The 13554-nt window shown below is 40.0% G+C and overlaps 1 protein-coding gene across 2 annotated transcripts in view; it reads left to right on the top strand.

The window, feature by feature from the left end:
• SLAIN1 (SLAIN motif family member 1) overlaps positions 1-10315 on the top strand; it is a 46023-nt gene extending 35708 nt beyond the window's left edge. For both annotated transcript variants that reach the window (XM_066580805.1, XM_066580796.1), the window contains 2 exons: positions 5604-5889; positions 9410-10315. In XM_066580805.1, the coding sequence (XP_066436902.1) occupies positions 5604-5889; positions 9410-9485 (362 nt within the window). In that variant the 3' untranslated portion in view covers positions 9486-10315. The remainder of the gene's footprint in view (positions 1-5603; positions 5890-9409) is intronic.
• Positions 10316-13554: the final 3239 nt, after the last annotated feature.

The following is a 13554-nucleotide window of genomic DNA, read 5'->3' as shown; positions in this document are numbered from 1 at the left end:
TGTATAAGTTTTGAGAGAAGATGTTGTATTCATGTGGCTATAGTTTTCACAAAAATTTTAGTGTCTACATTTAATAAGGAAATTGGTTGGTAATTCCTGAACAGCAATAGGGTCCCTCCCAGGTTTCAGGATAACTGATTGCCTATGGTGCTTGGCGTGGAAATGGGCAGCTTCCTGAGTCAGCGTTAAAGGCCTCACAGAGAATCGGAGCTGGGAGTCAAGCCGTCAAAGCCTGGGCTTTTGCCTATTTTTAACCTTTTTATTTCGTCCAGTATCTTCTGATAACAATTGGTATTTAAACAATGATTAGTGAGTAAACAAGCCAATAATGATTTTGAGTCTTGCATTAAAAGAACAATAAGCAAATGGATTATTGTTCATCATTCGGTCATTGGCTGTGTTTACACTGAATGATTATCCTTCACTTTGTTTGTTTAAACTATTTTTGGAATGATAATTGTTCCATGTAAAAGAACCTTAAGAGGTCATTTACCTTGACTAGGCACTCCTTTGTTGGATTATATTATCTCCTATGGTTTTCAGTGTCACTTGACATTTCTTTCAACTTTTTATACAAACTGGCATTAAAGGGGTATTCCTGTCCGAGACTTTCCTAGTATATCCACAGGATATGTTGTGAAAGTCTGAAATATGCCAGGCACACCTCTGGAGCACACAACGTCTTTTTAGTTTTGGACCCCGGTCTGACTGAAAACGTTGGGCGGACGTAGTTGGGTCATATGGAAACTGCCGAGTAGGCTGCACTATAGTTTCCGTAACTCCCATAGACTTTAATGGGAAGTGTTGTGAAAAGTTGCAATTTTTTTCCTTTAAATTTTAAGGTACACATATCATGACTTTATGGCATGTCGTGTGCATATCCCATAAATGTGTAAGATGGGAATAGCACTTGAACTCATTTGATCTTTACTTTTGTCTGTACTATATGCCTCTACAGTACATTTTGTTATTGGCACAGGCAATTGTAACAACAGGCGATATGGAAATACATCCCTGGCATCCTTTCAAGGTGCCAAGCTTGACTGTTCACATATGAAAGAAAAACAGGTGATATAGTTTGGGTGGAGGTGTGGGTGCTTCTCCATTGACTATTCAATGGTCAATATTGACCATGGCAGTTAACCCCTTAACAACTGTCAATACGCCTTTTGACTGCTTTTATCGGCAGCCTACGTATGAAGAGAGATCGCAGGGCAAGCTCTTCATACATTGCGGGCGTCAGCTGTTTATTACAGCTGACACCCACGGGCAGTAGTTGCAATCGGCCGCGCAGCCAGTTGCGGCTATTAACCCTTTAAATGCCACTGTCAATTCTGTATGAGATCGCAGGGAGCCGTACGGGTGTCATGGCAGCCAGGGTCCTTCTGAAAGGCCCCAGGGCTGCCTTAGCAGACTGCTTATCAACCCATCCTCGTGAGGTGGCTCGATAGACTACCTGTCAGATTAGATCAATAAAGTGTTGGGTTTTTTTTGTTTGTTTTTTTTACAATTAATAAAAAAAGAGAAATTTAAAAATACATTAAATAGGTCCATTGAAAAATACAACTCGTCCCGCAAAAAACAAAAAAAACAAGCCTTCATACAGCAACATCAATGGATAAATAAAGGAGTTACGATTTTTTTTAAAAGGGAGGAAAAAACGAAAATGGGGGAGAGAAAAGGCCGCGTCATACAGGGTTAAGGGGTTAAAGAATCTGATCACAGCTGGTAAGGTGGAAGTAAGTTTGCAGCAGATCCAGCATCTCCCAAGATGCTAATTTTATTCCTGCAAACATGCTGTACAAGGTACTTTGCGGATATTTATTAAGACAGACCTTTCAAACATCGGGCTTAATAACCTTTCCACCGGTGAACTATGTGCCTAATGGCTCTTCTTATATTAGGCGCGTCATGGCATCTCTGTTCGCTTACTCAAAACTGTACACCAAATCAAACCTGGTGCTCATTTTTTGGTATACCTTTATGGATGTCTCTGGCTTAAATTATACATACATGTGTCAGTTTGGGGTGGCCATGTCTGCAGACAAACTTTTTTTTTTTTTTTTTTAATTGGTGGACGGTGGCACAGAAAGCAAAAAATTACAAAGTTTCGTGCAAATGCCCACTTATGCAAAAACTGGCAACTTTTTTATGCCAGAAGATATTATGAATGTCGCTCTTTATGTTTGTAAACACAGCGGATATGCATACTTGATAATCTCACTCCTGTAGGACAATTTATCGCAGCCTGTCAATCCTAGAGACGGCATAACAACCTTCCACACAAGCATGGTGAGCAGGGAGCACCAACAGTCTTCCCTAGTCCCATATAACTATCGCTGTCAGCTATAACATCAATGCACTCGCTATAAGCCAGCAATCTCTCAACCTCATAAATACTTCATGTTGGTGTTTTCTCGGTCATCAGCTTGCAACTTAACAAATGGCAAGCAGAAAATCCCTCTAATACAATAATGAACCCTTTTTTTTCTAAATTGATTTAATGGGACACAAATTTTAGAAGTGGAAGGGAAATATTAAAACAATCACAGAAAATTGCCATAATTACTGATACAGAAGGGCAGACATGTGTACCACCTCAACATGCAGACAGCCAAATGCCAAATGAGGGAGCCAATTACACCTGTGGAGGACACCGATGAGACAGCCACTCACCCAACCTCCTAATATAGAGGGGGTGGCTGCTTAGTGTATACTCCTACACAGAGTAGCAAATACAGTGTGTCAGACCTTCTGATACATGTAGTGCACCATGCAGGCAAGCAACCTATTAGTGAGGCCATATAAGTTCGGTGGGCTGCCCTGCACCCCAAAAGGTGAACCACATTGGTACTGGCACCCTACTTCAACCAGCTTCTTCTCAATCCTGAGTTCATTTAATGTGATCTTGCACATAGTGAAAAGCCCAGTTAATTACCTCTTAGTGACGGCCCTATAGTGTTTTTACGTCCTGCTATTGCAGGACGTGTATGGAGGGAGATGGCGCTGCTATCTCCCTCCATACAGTGCGGGCGTCAGCTTTATTTATTACAGCTGACACCCACGGGCAATAGCGGCAATCGGCCATTAACAGTTTAAATGCCGCTGTCAATTCTGTACGCCCCCCCCCTGTGGTGAGATCGGGGGAGCCGTGCAGGTGTCATGGCAGCCAAGGGCGCTCTATCAAGGCCCTGTGGGGTGGCTTGATAGACTGCCTGTCGAAAAGCAGTATGACGTAATGCTATAGCATTACGTCATACTGCAGGAGCGATCAAAGCATCACTGGTTGTGGTCCTCTAGGAGGACTAAAAGAAAGTGTAAAAATAAGAGCAAATAAGTTTTACTAATTATAAAAAAAAAAAAAAAAAAAACCCTAATAAAAATTAAAAAACACCCCTTTTTGCCTCATTTGCAATAAAAAATCAAAATAAACCAGAAATACATGTTTGGTATCGCTGCGTCCGTAAAAGTCCGGTGAGCGTGGTCCGAAAAAAAAAAAGATAAAGAACGCCACAAATGCACTTTTTTGGTCACCCTATCTCAGAAAAAAAATGTAAGAAAAAGCGATCAAAAAGTCAATTGTATACAATAATGGTACCTACAGAAACGACAGATCGTACTGCACGAAATGAGCCCTAACTCAACTAGGTCGACAGAAAAATAAAATTATTGTGCGCAGAAAATGGACACAGAAAATAATTTTGAAAAAATCTTAAAAAAAAATACAAGTAGTACAGCAAAAAAAAAGTTTTTAGTATCGTTGTAATCGTACTGACCCATAGAATAAAGTTCTCATGTCATTTTGTTGCAGTTTGTGCGTCGTAGAAACAGGACACACCGAAAGATGGTGGAATGTCTTTTTTTTTTTTTTCTATTTCTCTCTACTTACAGTTTTTTAAACGTTTTTCAGTACATTATATGGACAATAAATAGCACCATTAAAAAAATACATCTCGTCCCGCAAAAAACAAGCCCTCATACAGCGACATCGCTGGATAAATAAAGGACCTACGATTTTTTTTTAAAAGGGAGGAGGAAAAAACGAAAATGGGGGGAAAAAAGCAAAAATGCTCCGTCACTAAGGGGTTAACCCATGACATAATTATGTCCACTGCTCCACTGGGTATGAGGAGGGTTCCCTAGTGTGTGAGCAGCTGCTTTGGAAGTCACTGCATCATGACCACCTTTGAACATTTACAGAGGTGGATTGGACACAGACTGCTCAATAGAAGCAGCAGGTGGTGCTATTCTAACATTTGTCTTGAAATATTTGCGATAGGCCACCTGCAGATGTCTGGGTTGGATCTCCTAAGAGAATTCTCGCAGCAGGTTCCTACCTGTGCCCCTGCAGGGACAAGTGCGGATCTCGCCTGCTTCCGCTGCTCCAGCTCTGTGATATGCCTGCTACAGCCCAGCCGACGCATGCGCAGAGCGGAGCCGGCCGGGCACTACTGACATTTCTGTGCAGGCCTCTGCGAGACTCGCACAGAAATAGAACACGCCGTGATTTGTTTTCCGCATGTATTTTCACGCGGCCAAATCGCGGCCGTCTGCAAAGGATTGCGTTTTGTTGTGCAATCCAATGCAGGCAGGGGGGCGGAAATTCTGAGGGAAATCCCGCCGTGGAATTTCTGCCCGTGTGCAGGGGGCCAAAGGAAACATTTTTTTTAAATAAGCGTAAACCGAAAAAATGTTTAGCATTAGGGGCTGGATATAACTGTAATTTATAATATTTTTTTTTCTTTTTAATGATAAACATGCACTTCTAATTAAAAGTTTAACTGCTTGAGAAGTCATCAAACATTGCATCAACCTCTGTATATCAGTAAATAAGTTACAATGTTTCTTTCTGTGGCCAAATAACCCAATCAATAATGTTTTTGGCCTCGATCGAAGTTGGAAATGTTGGAATATTTCTTCCCCATCTCATTGCTCAGCCTTTAGGCTGCATTAAAGCATGTTGATGTGAGGAATAGGTCATCAAAGTCTCACCCCTGGCTCTGGCTGTTGAACAGTTGTCATCTTCTGGGAATCTCCTTTTTAGGAAGTGTACATATTGATTTGTTCAGAGATTTTGTGAAGTAGCTTCGATGATTACAGAAATCCAAATTCACTTTCAGATGGGATGTGCAACTTAAAATGTACAAAGATTTTAAAAAAGATGTTTGCCTTCACAAATGTTTTGCAGTCATTATCATATCTTTATAAGAGCGAGAATCTTTCTGCCGTTTCCAGATTTTATGTATTATTTAGAAATTTAGGGGGATTTTACACACTGTATTGGATATTACATTTCTGTCCAATATTACAAATGGGTTTGCCTTTTTTTTTCTCCCAGAGCCAGCACTACTTTTGTCTATGGTCCATGCCAGGTATTGCATTTAAGTCCTATACATTGAAATAGGGTTGTGCAGCAATACCAGACACATCCCATGTACAACCCTAGGGAAAAACTGTCTTTTTTTTTTCTCTGTAATGTCATACACTTTGCTTATTTACCTTTTTTTTTGCCAGTCTGCAAGTTCTTGAGTGATAAAATATATACTGACTTTGTCTTTGCTAACTGGCAAAAATTGTTTATCTTGCATCTTTCTGTTTTTTAGTACCATCACCTGGTCAACTTCAGCAAAGGGTTCACAGCGTGGGGAACTTCCCGGTGTCCGTGAGACCACCTCTGAAAGCTACAGCCTATGTCAGCCCAACTATACAAGGCAATAGTGGCATTCCTCAGTCAACTAGTTTGCAATCCATATCAAGTTCTGGGATCCCTATGCCCAACAAGACTGCAAGTTCGTTGCCTGTAGCAAGAAGTGGTCTACCAAGGCCAGCTTTGTCTAGCGCCGGTGTGAGCAGTATACCAAGGAGTAAGATTGCTACTCCACCACGCAGGTAATAAGAGTTTTACTGTCCTTTAACCATATTACTGGTGTAAGCTAAACAATATACATCAGAGGAGGTTATAGAAACAAGTACATATAGTACATGACTGATCTGTTGAAGAAAAGAGGTAAAAGATGACTAGTACCACTTGATAACCATGACTAGGGGAAAATATATAAATAGTAGAAAAAGGGACATAGAGTAAAAGACACAATGCATAATATTTCAGCTCGAGAAGAACAAAGCACAGTGAGAATTGGATTTAACGAGCGGATATGCATGCTACATTTAGATGGGATGACGCTGAAAGATATGAAGAACGTAGAAGTGGCAGGTAGCAAGCAAGAGCGAAGAAAGGAGGGAGACAATATAGGGGCCAGTTTAAAGTGTATCTGACTTTTCAGATAACTTTTTAAAATGTGCATTTCTGTGTATATATGGGGAATATCACTCTTTCTGACCATTATTTGACTTGTACCCTGCATTTTTGCCCATTTTTCCCTCTGTAAGGGTGCGTTCAGAGGAGTGTATGCGCTAATCCGCGCGTACTTGCGCGCAAAAATGCGCGTAAACGAAGGTCCGTGCTTTACATATGCGTGTTAGCAAATGTGATTTTGGCTGCACGGAGCGCATGTAGATGCGCTTCATACCTTGAGCTGTATCAGCATCCCAGCAAATATACACAGCGCCAGTATTTTAAGTATTGATAGTTGTCAGACACACGATTTCTTTGGCGCCCCAGCGAACTTTGGATTACTAAGTTTCTTCTTTATATAACAGGCTGCACATCGTTTATTGGTGTTTACAACCAAACACATCCAGAACACAACATGGAGTGCTTTATGCAAAGGGAAAGACACTAAAGCATTTAGCTTTAGCATAAAAAAAAAAATTACATTGCTGTCTATTGGGTCGTTCACACGAGCGGACTCGCGTGCAGCGTGTCCCATAGGAGCCAATGTTAAGAGTAGCGCAGTACGGACCAAACCGCCACGCATGTCCTTTCTTCGTTGCTGCTTGCTTTCGCACGCAGTAAAAACACGCCCATGTGAACACTTCATAGGAACTCCATGGTTTTAATAGGCACGCAGTTTTCTTCGCGTGTATGTTCGCGCGAAAATACGCTCGTCTGAACATAGCCCAAGGGTGTACATCTGATTCTTGTGTTAGCACAGCAGCGAGGATCCTCCTATGTGTTAAGCAGATAGATGGTATATGCTTGTGCGGTGGTGAGACAGGCAGGAAGAAGTGGAGAAAAATAAATATTGACCTTTTAATACGGATACATTAAACACAGACTGTAGAACGGATAAAAACAGGAAGAAAAGCATCAATTTTTGATGAATGCGTTAAATTGATCAGGAGTAAAAATGTTAATTTGGCTTTCTGTGTGCTTCTGTTTTTACCACCAGTTCTGGAAAACTTTCACGAATCTGCTAAAAATGTAAAACTGTAGTGTGGACATAGCCTTACCTGACCTTTAATACATATTTGCGATGTCACAGATGCCTACCAGACTGACACACTTGCCATATCCTATACCACTGTATCCAGAATAGTTACAGCATGGGGAATAAAACATGTCAGGATTGCTGGCAGGTTCTTCTTGGGGTATAGTCACACACAGTAGATCTGTTGCAGAAACTCTCAGAATGACTATTCATCTCCATTGGGCTTGCAGAAATAAATATCTCTGATGCAAAAACAACAATCAGTTATTTGGAATGGATTTTTCAGTTGCAGAAATATTTTTAACAAATGTGTTGCTTATGAGGTCAGCCTTAAAGAGAATAAGACATTTTCTATGAGCCCATGAACTTTGTTTATGGGATCATAGGACCAAGGCCAGAGTTTGGGAGAGGTATTGTAATACCTGCCTCTGTCCCAGTGCTGTTAGATGTAACCTCATTGTACAGAATGGACTCCTTTCAGCACGTGCATTATCCTCTAATTGTGATATGAGAGGACAGTGTGTGCGCATTGAAGCAGTCCGTACCATCAATTGAGCAATGAGTTTGCGGTCTAACCGCACAGAAACAGGGAGGTAGGCGAGTGTAATAGTACCACCTCCCAGATTTGGCTTTTCTGGTCCCATTAGCACATAAACTTAGCTTATGGTAGTCATAGGATATGACCGGCTCTCTTGAAGAATGCATACAACTGGAACTTTTATAGATCCCTGGAAGAGAAAAAACTCAAAATGTAGGAGTCAGCAGCAAATGATGTAGTGAACACCCGACTTCTGACAGTAGAACCTCCAGCAGGACTGGATAAATCCCTGATCATCCTGTAATATACTCATTGACAGAAAGTGGAAGAAAGGCACATTTGTTGTATTACCAGAGATTGATTTTGCTAAGACTGATGTGACAGAACACCCAAAAAAAACCACAATCAAAATTATAATCTCAGAAGTAGAAACCTGTCAAACATGTTCTGGGATCTTGGGTCTGTTGGTATACTCACATCATTATTTTGATAGCCTTACCGTGAGCTTAGCTTCCCATTCCTGTTATAAAGGTGGTTAGCCACACAGAAGTGTTTAAAGAGTCGAACTGCTAGTAAGAAGATCTTTTTATCTTTTTTTTTTTTTTAAATTGTACAATAACAGAAGGTGTATTCCGGAGAGCTAAGGCGTTTCACGTTTTTTTTAAACTTTTTTTTCTCCCATCTACTGGATGGGTGAAAACTGATATGTGTGGGATATATATATATATATATATATATATATATATATATATATATATATATATATATATATATATATATATATATATATATAATTATATGTATGTATAATGTATATGTATGTATAATGTATATATATATATAATTATATATATATATACATATAATTATATATATATATAATTATATATATATATATAATTATATATATATATACATATAATTATATATATATATAATTATATATATATATATATATATATTATACATACATACATACATTTACTCAAGCTCTGCCTTATGGAGCAATTCCGGCAACCTCATTGGTTCTGATTCACTATTCCAGCAACCTGATTGGTTGTTTGGGTCATCTGATTCAACCTGATTGGTTGTTAGTGCCGAGCTTGAGAGTAATATAGATATATGCATCCCCCACCAGTCACCCATGTCTTCCCTATTTCTCAAAGCGGTTATAGTGATGGGTAGAAGCAACATGTCGTAGTAAATGGACCGCTGGCCGCAGCTCCATCCATTTCAATGGGGCTAACACAGATGGCTGAATTCAAAGCACTTGGCAATTTCCATCAGCCCCAATGAAATGGATAGAGCTGCATTTAGAAACTTGGGGACACTTAATTCTCATTCTCAAAATTGGTGGTGGATGGGTGAAAACTTGAAAAGACTTGAACTCTCCAGAATCAGCTCTCATGAGGATCTGATACAACATACGATATTTAATGATGGGCATATCAGAATTTTATCAGTAGTTGATAGTATTTTGACTGTAACTAGAAACTTTACTTTCATATAACTATTTTTTTTCCCTCTTCTTCCATTGTAGTTTTATTCAGCCTCCGAAGACTCTCTCATCACTGAGCACTCTACGTGATGGAAACTGGAGAGATGGATGCTACTGAGTTATGAATGATGATTTTATGAGTATTGTGTCTACCCAGCTGGCTGGGAAGAAGACTCGTACTGCAACACTGTCCTTGAAATTTTAATATTTGCAACATATGTGTTTTGTGGGCGTGCTATCAAAACTATGTAGCTCCTTAATGTTTGCTGTGGACTCATTTTTTTCACAATGATAACTGTTTTGGGTAACAACGTGTATAATATATGGATCGTATGCAAAATGCATCAGCGGATAATAGGATTCACATTACTTTTTAAATTTTTTTTTCTTCTTTTTTAAAGACTTGCCAATGCACTTAACCAGTTCTTGTACACTGAAGTAAGCACTGCAATACTAGTCACTACAGCCTGTGGGGATTCTGTGTATATTTAATGCAGGGTGACATCACACATTGAATGATTATACACCTCTCAAAACACTGCTTCACTTTGTGCCATAAACTATTCTTAAACACCTTTTTTAACTACATTATATAATATGGTTGGGATTTATTAGGAACATACATAACACATTTTTGTTGCAAAGCACAAGGGTCAAAAACAAGAGTCAGTGTAATGTTCTACAAACCACTATAACTACGTCTTGTCTGTTGTTTTTTATGTTCCATGTTAATTTATTATTATTTAATGATTTTTGATTAATATTGAAATTACTCTGCAGCTCTACTGCAATGGGAGGAGGGCTTTTCTTATGTAAACAACTGTTTTACTTACGGTCAAAATAATGAAAAATCAAAGGTCTCAATGGACATAAAACTTTTTGATAGGCGTTTTACAAAATTAAATTGCACTAATGCTTTAATAAGACAGTATATGATTTCATAATGATGACATCTGTATACTGCTGTTTTGGAATGTTTCAGTAATAAAGAATATTTTTCAGCATTTGTCTGGATTTTTGTTTTAAATACTCGAATATTAGCCGACCTGAGTATAAGCCGAGACAATAAGTTTCACCACAAAAAACTGGGAAAACTTATTGACTCGAGTATAAGCCGAGCTAGCCGGCATCTGTGTCTGTGCGACAAGCTGCTTGAATTCTCCCTGCTGTCATCCCCTGCCATCCTCTCTGCTTGGCTCTGTCAGTGCTGTGTAAGTAAGCGCTGTGATTGGATTGAGCGACAGCCAGTCACAGCCAGCGCTCGATCCAATCACAGCGCTTGCTTACACAGCACTGACGGCAGGGGATTTGAAAGCCGAGCAGGGAGATGACAGCGTGGAGAATTCTAAAGCAGCTTGATTGGCTGTGAATGATCTAGCATCGGCTGTGATTGGCTGACGCTTGATCCAATCACAGTTTTTACTTACACAGCGCTGACGGCGAGCGATGACTGAGCCGAGCAAAGAAAACGGCGGGGGATGACAGCGGAGATAATTCAAGCAGCTCACCACATCGCCGCCGGAGACAGACGCCGGTTGGGAGGTGAGTAGGTGTTTTTTTTTTTGTTTTAAAGCCTTGCCTGACTTGAGTATAAGCCGAGGGGGGGGGGGGGGGGGGGGGCTTTTTCAGCACAAAAGAGTGTGCTGAAAAACTAGGCTTATGCTCGAGTATATACAGTAATCTTCATAGGTCTCAAGGACAGTTTTAGTTCATATCATTCCATATAGCATATAACAAGAGCTACCAAAATGCTGCACTGCTTGTTTTAAATCATGTAGTCCTTTTATTGCTAACCTATTCTACAACACAGTATGAAAGAATACACACTTCGAACATCGTTGCTTATGGATCGCTTGCTGCTATTTTATTGTATTTTATTAGAATCTTTAAGTCAGATTTTCGGAGCTTAAAGGTATATTTCACTTTATGGAAGGTACTAGTTGGACATTTTTGTGATTTGGAATCTGACGCACTACTTTGGAAAAATTTATAGATTGCGTCTATTTTCTTATGTGTGTTTGGGGGTTTCTGTAATCCAAAGGATGAGCACCTCGATGGGCCCCCATTATAAGCTAATGCATTCTGATTTGACCTGGTTTGGATCATAGTAGTACAGTATGTAAGACCGAAGACACACCTGTCCGTTCAGTTCAATGTTAATCCATAGGAAGGCAAAAAAAAACCCAATGAGGTAGAAGCCAGTTTTCCTCATTTTGAGGCTACATTCCCACGAGCGTATATCGGCTCGGTTTTCACGCCAAGCCGATATACGTCGTCCTCATGTGCAGGGGGGGGGGGGGGAAGGATGGAAGAGCCAGGAGCAGGAACTTAGCTCCCGCCCCCTCTCTGCAAATAGTGCAGAAGGGTGGAGAGGAGGCAATGAAAGGAGGCTGGACAGGGGTGGGGCTAAATTCTGAGAATTAGCCCCGCCCCATTCCGCTTCTCCCCATTGCAAATAGTGTAGAGGGGCGGAGAGGAGGCAGAGAGGGGGCAGGAGCTCAGTTCCTGCTTCTGGCTCTTCCATCCCCCCCCCCCCCCCCCCGCAGATGAGGACGACGTATATCGGCATGAAAACCGAGCCGATATACGTTCGTGGGAATGCAGCCTAAGAGAAAAAAATCCTTCCTGACTCCAATCTAGCAATCAGAATAATCCCCGAATCAACAACCCCTTTGTTGATGTTCTGAATAGAGCCTTAATTAGTGACTCCTTTTTTACTGTGAATGGTGGTGGGTCACCAGAACAGATCTCTGCCCACTCCATCTCTGTTATCTGACAGACTATCTAGTGTAAAAGTATATGTGCCTGACAGTCATGCCGTGTAAGGTATCTTTTATAAATTAGCTCAATGGATCAATATTTGGTGTAGATGCACTGTCCTGATAAGAGACTAGGATTCTTTCTTTAGTTTCATAGTATCCCTTTGTCAGGCTCTGCATTAAATATAACCCAGTGTATGTTTTTGAATTTTTTTTTTTTTTTAAGGTTAAAACTATGTACCAAGGTGGCATTTCATAGGGTTACAGAAATTACATTTTGATACTTTTTAATATCAATCCAGCTTGAAAACTGTTATAGAACATACATAAAAGCTTAACAAATATTCTGCTTACTATACATTTTATCATATTAAAGCCTCCATACTTGGCCAAGAAAGAAATGTTTGTCTTGGTGCATAGCTTGCTTGCCAGTTTTTTACAGTATCCACAAAAGTAGTTGTATAGTTTATAAAACCAATAGATTTTATTGTAGTAATGTTGTTTGATATGATTTATCTGCTGCAATGATCACACTACTGTCCTTCTAAATACCATTCATTTATTTTGGGATTCTCCCACTTTTAGCTGTTTTTCTGAAGGAAGCAGACAGCTCCATACATTATGCAGTGGCCCAGTTTGGTACTGCAGTCCTTTTAAAGTGAATAGGGCTCAACTGGTAGTACCAACTTGAGTCACTGTGAAATGTACAGAGCTACCCATTCCCTGCAGGAACACAGCTGGAAGTGGGGCAACTACTTTGAAGGTCTGTTCACATATTGCATATTTGTTGCTGCATTTCAGTTGTGGAATGTGCACCGAACTTAAGTAACTAAGCACAATACAGTGCCAGTGAATAGGAGGGTTTTTAAAACCCCATTCTCTTACCGAGCAGAAGATCTAGAGTGGGTTCTTGGCATGCTAAGATTTTTCAAGCCCCAGCATGCCCTAGGTGTTGGGGATAGGACACCGATTTAAAAAAAAAATTATTTTCAATGCCATTCCTTTTTAATGTGAAATCTGCGACTATATACGCAACAAAATCCACAATGAAGTTGTTTAGATTTTATTGTGGATTTTAGTGAGGATTGACAGCGTAAATTTTTAAGTTGTGTATGAAAGCAACCCTAAGGACACTCTTCTATTCGAGTTTTTCTCTTGATTTTCTGGTTGTTCCAGGGATGTCTCTCGAGCTTGGTCCATGTACTCTTCTCTTTCTTGAGTTTCCCCAGACTTCAGGCAACACTCAGTCTCTCCTTTGGCACCCCCACTTGGAAACCTGATCTGCTACAGGTTTTGTTTCCAGCATGGTCTCTATAAAAAGCAGAAACCATTTGGATAATATAATTCTCATTCTTGAACTTCTTCTCTTACTTAAACCAATTATTATGTTATTTATGTATTTACTTTCTGCTTGTATCAAATGATTAC

Source organism: Eleutherodactylus coqui, chromosome 1, assembly GCF_035609145.1.
Source record: "Eleutherodactylus coqui strain aEleCoq1 chromosome 1, aEleCoq1.hap1, whole genome shotgun sequence".
NCBI classification, from domain to species: Eukaryota; Metazoa; Chordata; class Amphibia; order Anura; family Eleutherodactylidae; genus Eleutherodactylus; species Eleutherodactylus coqui.
The sequence above is the reverse complement of the archived record's forward strand: the minus strand, read 5'-3'. Positions and strand labels throughout refer to the sequence as shown.